Here is a 6000-nt window from a genome sequence, read left to right as displayed (position 1 = left end):
CATCACCTATGGGGGGCCATGGTGTCAGCAGGCCTCTGTGCTGGATCTTTCTTCAAAAGACTGCTTAACGTATATATCCCGTGACAGGCTTTTGCACTTCTTTCCCATGCTCAGAGCTACCACAGCTTCTCCAAATACCTGTTACTGTGCTCTTTCTGGAGGGCTGCTGTGAGAGAACATGGGATTTTAGCTCCAAGATCTCGTCATCTACCAGATCAGCCCAAGTGCTTTAGTCACAACAACTCTCTAGAGAAAGAGCTTATTAACCTTAAAATCACATTAAACCTATATATACTAAAATATTTAGTTCTCAAAACTTCACGAAGCCAGCTCTGGAGTCTCATTTCATAGCTGCATGCTTTGTGACTATCCTCTTGGTAGTCCTGCGAAAGGGTGGCTCACCAGTAAGCGACTGCATACCGCACTTGAGAATATGGTTTCTGTTTGTACCTTCTTTCTGGAATCACCTTTTGATGTGATGTTTTGTTCCCTGAACTGTGGGTGTGAATCCTTTGTTCTTACATAAATGTTACAGCACATGCTAAAGGTTAATGTAGTCGAAGCACTGAACTCTCTGCTCCCTGAGGTTAAGTGAAAAACCACGCTGTCTCTAAACCAACAGGACAGTATTGATGTCACTTGAAATCTGCGTTCTTTGAATGCTGCTGACCTACTCTGTAGCTCTGTACTAGCATTTTACATTAGTGAGCCACGTTCTGCAGTTGTATAGTGATGGTATGCTTATAAAACAGGTTACTAATAAATATTCTTGAGAAATACTTTGATGATAGAATTCAATTATCCAAATGAGTAAAATACAGTTGCTTCCTCAATGAAGCTGATAAGCAGACTTTTATAAAATTACTGTCTCTTGATTCACTTGCTTGAGGTGCAGCCCATGGGTAATACAGTCTTTTCAATAAAATAACCTTTTATAGGGCATATTTCTCCAGTTCAGAATTCAATGTAAGTCTTACGACACAAAACAGGCTTTTGAGAAGACAATCAGACCTGCCTAGCTAATGAGCCAAATATGCCGAAGTATAAAATACACTGCTGTTCTTGTTTGTTTGGTCCGTAGGATCACAGCGAGCCTCTTCCCTTGCCGCATCAAGAATGGAACAAGCCATATCTGAAATAACAATGCGGAGCAGCATGATGAAGCAAGGACCTATGCAGCTGTGGACAACTCTTGAACAAATCTGGCTACAAGCTGGTAAGTTTTGGCATTCATGGACAACCTGGAATTCCTTCACTTTCCAGTGGTGAATAAGATGACATGGGTATTAAAGGAATAGTTAAAATCAGGGCTGTTTCAACACCTTACACCAACAGTAAATTTGCCCATCTATCCCACTTGGTTTTTGAAATACTGCTTGGTTAAATGTTAACAAATACAGTGTTGGAGTAATGTGATTTTTCTGCTCACCTCTATTTTTCCGTAACACAGAAAACTTCAAGTATAACTAAAATATGTTTCTAAATGAGGAGAGGAAGCAGTTCTTCATTAAGAAATGTCATTTGATAGTAGCAATTAGTTTCATTTTGCTGAACATGATTGGGCAAACAACCCATTACATGTTATTTAGGCTGACAGCATTCCAGTTTTTCCTGAGTTTTAAGTGAAAATTATTAAACAAGAAAAAGTCCTCTACTCATCTTATTCTTGGCTGCTTGAATCTCCCAAGGACTTGAAAGATTTGCACATCACTTTGAAACACATTGTAGCAAAGCTCAGATAGGGAAAGGAGAATATTGAGAAGGAACTCTACCCAGTGGTGACATCCAAACTCATGAAGGAGTTTTATACAGGGCCCTTGGTGAGGAGGAGAGTTGCACGGCACATTCTACCATTTGCATTTCAGGACTGGTAAAAGGAGTTCTGACCCTGCAGTCTTGCTTTTAAGAGACACAGTTTTTCTTCCACCATTGTGATCCTGAAATAACGTGAAATAAAGTGCTGTGATTACTTCTTAGATGTCTCTGCTACCACATGCAACAAGAAAAAAAGCAGAGCACACCAGAACGTTGCTGATAATTTACTGTTACGTATGCAGAACTTGTCAAATTCTATCAATTATCTACAATTGACAATTTTTGCATAAAACCTGGTAGTCTCACGCTATTTCTCAGCAAAGACTTTTATAGCTGTTTTTATGGGGCTGTTTTCTATCAAACCAGACCTCAATTCTGGTTCAAAATATGTGACATTCTGTTTGCTACAATCTGGCTAATTGTTAAGAAAAAAAGAACTTACCTAATGGAGTGCATCATCCTTTAAGTTAATCACGTGTTATTTGCTTAGGATTTCACTGCTGTACTATGGTCCTCAAAATCATTAGCAGGGTTTTCTTTTATTCCATTTATGCTTCTGATTTAAGGCTGAAGAGGAGGCTGGTGGGATTGGAAAAAAAAAAAAAAAAAAAGGAGTTTATTGTGGTGAGAAGTCAGGTGTCTGTTGTCCATCATCCTGCAGAGAGCTGGAGGCAGTTCTTATTTTTACTGCTGTGTGAAAAGACAAAAGTAATAAAGGCCTAGTGCTTGCTGTGACCTCGCTGTGAATTGCTACAATTACTTTTCAGCATGCCTTCCTCGGAGATGTTAATTCTTTTGGGCAGAAATTATAAGCTGTAACTTTTCTGTCCTGTTGGCTTATTTTAAACTTTGTTTTTCTTCATGTTTAATTTAACTGGATTTGAAATAGGATCAATGTTTTGACAGTATATATTGTGACTGCTTTGAGATTTCATTACTGAGACCAGTTACTGTTACGGATGCATCTTTGTGGTCTTGGTGGGCTTAGTGACTCAAATAGCCCAAAAAAGCATCACTGGCTCTCTGTGTCAAAATCTCTCCCATCAGGAAGGAGAGGAAGACAGGAATAGTTACAAGGTAATAACTTCCAAAATAGAAATATTTTGTAAACAACAGCTAAGGTCATCACATGCTCCTGTGCTACAGCTCACCACAAAATTAACAGCTGTGGAAAGCAACAAGCAATTAGCATAACCTTCTGATGCCTGCATCTGGACTCACTTCATGTTTATGAAAGAGCCACATCAGTGTGCTGTAGATTTCTATCAGTTTTAGCTGGGACTTGTCCTTTTTCAGTCAATGACTCATCTTGTGACTCTAGGCAAGTTGCCTAGCTTTTTTATACCTCAGTTTCCTATCTGTAAATGGAGGGAAATGTTTGTTTGCCTTTGGGAAAAGACTTGCATGCTGCTGTTTTTACCATTATTAACACTTTAACCTTTCTAGTGCTAATCATAAATCTCCAGATAAATCGTTACCCTCATACTACAGTAAATTAATAACAAAGCATCTATCTTTCTCAGATACAGGGAAGATGCAGCTGGTCATGTGTCTGTGTGCGGGTGTGGTATGAATGCAGAGCACCAGGCTGTGAGCCTGTCAGTCTGGGTTCCATCAGAGCCATTCCAGGTCCCATGCCTCTTCATATCCCAGGGCATGAAAGCTGATGAATCCAGGCAGAGTTCTCTGGGCCTTCACTGAAGAGAGGTGCTCTAAGCAAACTGTCCTACAGATATGTGAGGCTAGTTTTGCAGTCCTCAGCAGCCAGATTCCACTAAGGAGCTAGTGCACAGCAGCGCTAGTGTGTGGTAGTCATCAGATGGTGCCAGTATAGGGGAATGGTTACAGCATCACCATCTACCCATTGCTGCAGTAGGAGTTCAGGGCTAGCCTGCCTTTTGCACAAGCATCCTCAGTCTCTTGGAACTGGGGAACTTTTGTTTGTCTCCTGATTCATCTCTTATTTAGCACATTCTGTAATTAGTGCATGAGAACATTTGCAGTTAGCAGCTACTGAAGGCAAGGCTGTCAATTCTGCCCAAATAATGACTTTTTTGTGCTGTGCTAAAAGTACTTGTGTATAAGTGGGCATAGACCTGTGGTTTTCATCTGCAATTTTTCTGGGTTTATGAACAGCCACATAGAAAATAATAAAGCAGCAGCTTTGAAAGTGCAACTGCAAAGCCTGCATGTGCTGCACCATTGTTTTTTGCTTTTCCCTGCAGCGGTGTTTCATGAACTTCATCTTGGCCATTTGGCAAGCTAACTTCTTGTAGCTTCTGGTAAGCATCCAAATCGATGCATCTATGGTCTCTAGAACAAGTCCTCTTCTTCTTTTTCACACATCCACATAAAACTAAATTGTCACTGTTTATCTTATGTCTACCCATCTCTTGTAGGACCAGGGGGGAGTGCAATGATCCCATCTGCATCAGGGAACTTAACACATTTCTTTAGAGGGCTTCCATACCTTCCTGTCCCCTGCAGGCAGCCACAGTTGGCTTGGGAAGAGTAAGGGGTCTGTTGTCTTCAGAGGCAACAGAGGTGGACTTGGAGAGGTATGCTTTGGGAAATACTACAAGGCATGCTGTTTTCAAGTGTTCTTCAGCAAGGACTGTGATTAATACAGCTTGTCTGGTCCCTTTTAAAAATAACCCCCCTGCAGCTTCTTGAAATGTAATGGCTTTTTAAAAGGGTAGAGTCATCTCATTAGGTTTTACATTAACAAGCCTAAACATTATTCTTGGCCCAAGTCTGAAAGCAGCCCTGTGTCAGGGCCCTACTTCAGGGAATACTTGGAGAGGCAGCTCCCAGCAGTTCACAGTTCTGCTGTGGTGCAGCTCCAGGTGAGATGATCTTTATGTGATCCATATGCCCATTTTTTTCTCTTTTTTTTTCTGCTTTTCATGACTGACAGGTTAAATCAGGCTTGAAAAAACTTCTGTGGCATTAGTAAAGCTTGTTAACTCCTTCCACTTCTTGGAGCAGAAGGAGCTATGAGAATACTAGAGTTTATTGGTGATAATGGTACCAAGACGAATGTAGCTGGTAGCTGTTTCTGTCCCTTTTTTCCTTTACAGAATTATGCCAGTACTCTTCCTTTCTTTTTTAAAAATACAATCATGCTGTTTGGCTAAAGAAAATATGTTTGGAATGGTTCAGATTTATGACCAAAACTTACTTTCATTACGCGTTTTTACAAGATTGCTTTTGACCTGGGGAGCAAAGTGAGTCAGTTCTGAAAGTAAATAGTTTTAGTAGTTTTAAACTCCTTCGGTAACAAGTGATTTCTTGCCCAAAGTATGTGTGAGTGTATTTCCAGGCAGTAATAATAGTATACTCTGTTTATGTGGAGTATTTTAGAATGCTGCAAACCAGTTTAATAAGAGTTCAAATACTCCAGCTCCCGTTGCTATATTATTTTAAGCTTTACTTTTAACTACAATGTCCACTTTGTTTGTCTTTGCCAGTACTTTATATCTGACAATTGAGCTTCTTGACTAGCCCAGTACTTTACCAAATATGGCCACTCACAGCAAAGTAGGTCTGGTAATTTGATCTTAGATTGGCTAAATGCCTGCTAAATGCAGCCTGCAAACCTTACCAGGTAGACCTAATGCTTATTTCAAGGAGCTTTTAAAGAAAAATCACCCTGATAACTGTTCTGTGTAGTCACAGTGGGCTGGAGAGAGCTACCTGCTGGCTCACTAATGTGCTAGAAGTTTAGAAAAAAATATTCTCATGAACACGCCATAAACAAGAAATGTAAAGAGAGCCAGTGTAGCAGGGAACAGTGAGCTAATGGAAAAACATCTGTTCCCCTGAGTTATGTACAGCAGAAATATTTTTTTTTCCCCTTCACAAAACGCTTGTGATTTATTTATTTTATTCAGCGTGGGCCAGTTCCTGGGAAAAAAACTGTGTTAGAGGAGATGGGCTTTGTTCCACGAGAAAATGTCCTAGGATCCAGTGGGCTGGAATCTGCAATCCCAACTGGCCCATGGCCACAGCCACACGTGGGCAGGGGCAGCCCAGGGACAGCAAAGGGAGCAGCTCACCAGCGCAGCTTAGGTTTGCACAGCTTGCAATGTGTAATTAAATGCTCTCCCTCTCTAAGCTTTTAGCAATCCTAATCCGCCCTCAAATTATAAGCTCAGATATTAAAGGTGTTCATCAGGTTTGGGA

At 40.6% G+C, this 6000-nt stretch overlaps 1 protein-coding gene across 7 annotated transcripts in view; it reads left to right on the top strand.

The window, feature by feature from the left end:
- TTC7A (tetratricopeptide repeat domain 7A) overlaps positions 1-6000 on the top strand; it is a 160807-nt gene that overhangs the window by 114027 nt on the left and 40780 nt on the right. For all 7 annotated transcript variants that reach the window (XM_042812210.1, XM_042812129.1, XM_042811968.1 and 4 more), the window contains one exon: positions 1082-1216. In XM_042812210.1, the coding sequence (XP_042668144.1) occupies positions 1082-1216 (135 nt within the window). The remainder of the gene's footprint in view (positions 1-1081; positions 1217-6000) is intronic.

The sequence above is a fragment of the Centrocercus urophasianus genome, unplaced genomic scaffold (genome assembly GCF_019232065.1).
Source record: "Centrocercus urophasianus isolate 14NV4802_14NV808 unplaced genomic scaffold, USGS_Curo_1.0 seq_10, whole genome shotgun sequence".
In the NCBI taxonomy this organism is placed as follows: domain Eukaryota; kingdom Metazoa; phylum Chordata; class Aves; order Galliformes; family Phasianidae; genus Centrocercus; species Centrocercus urophasianus.
Note: the sequence above shows the minus strand (reverse complement) of the source record. Positions and strands in the feature narration are given on the sequence as shown.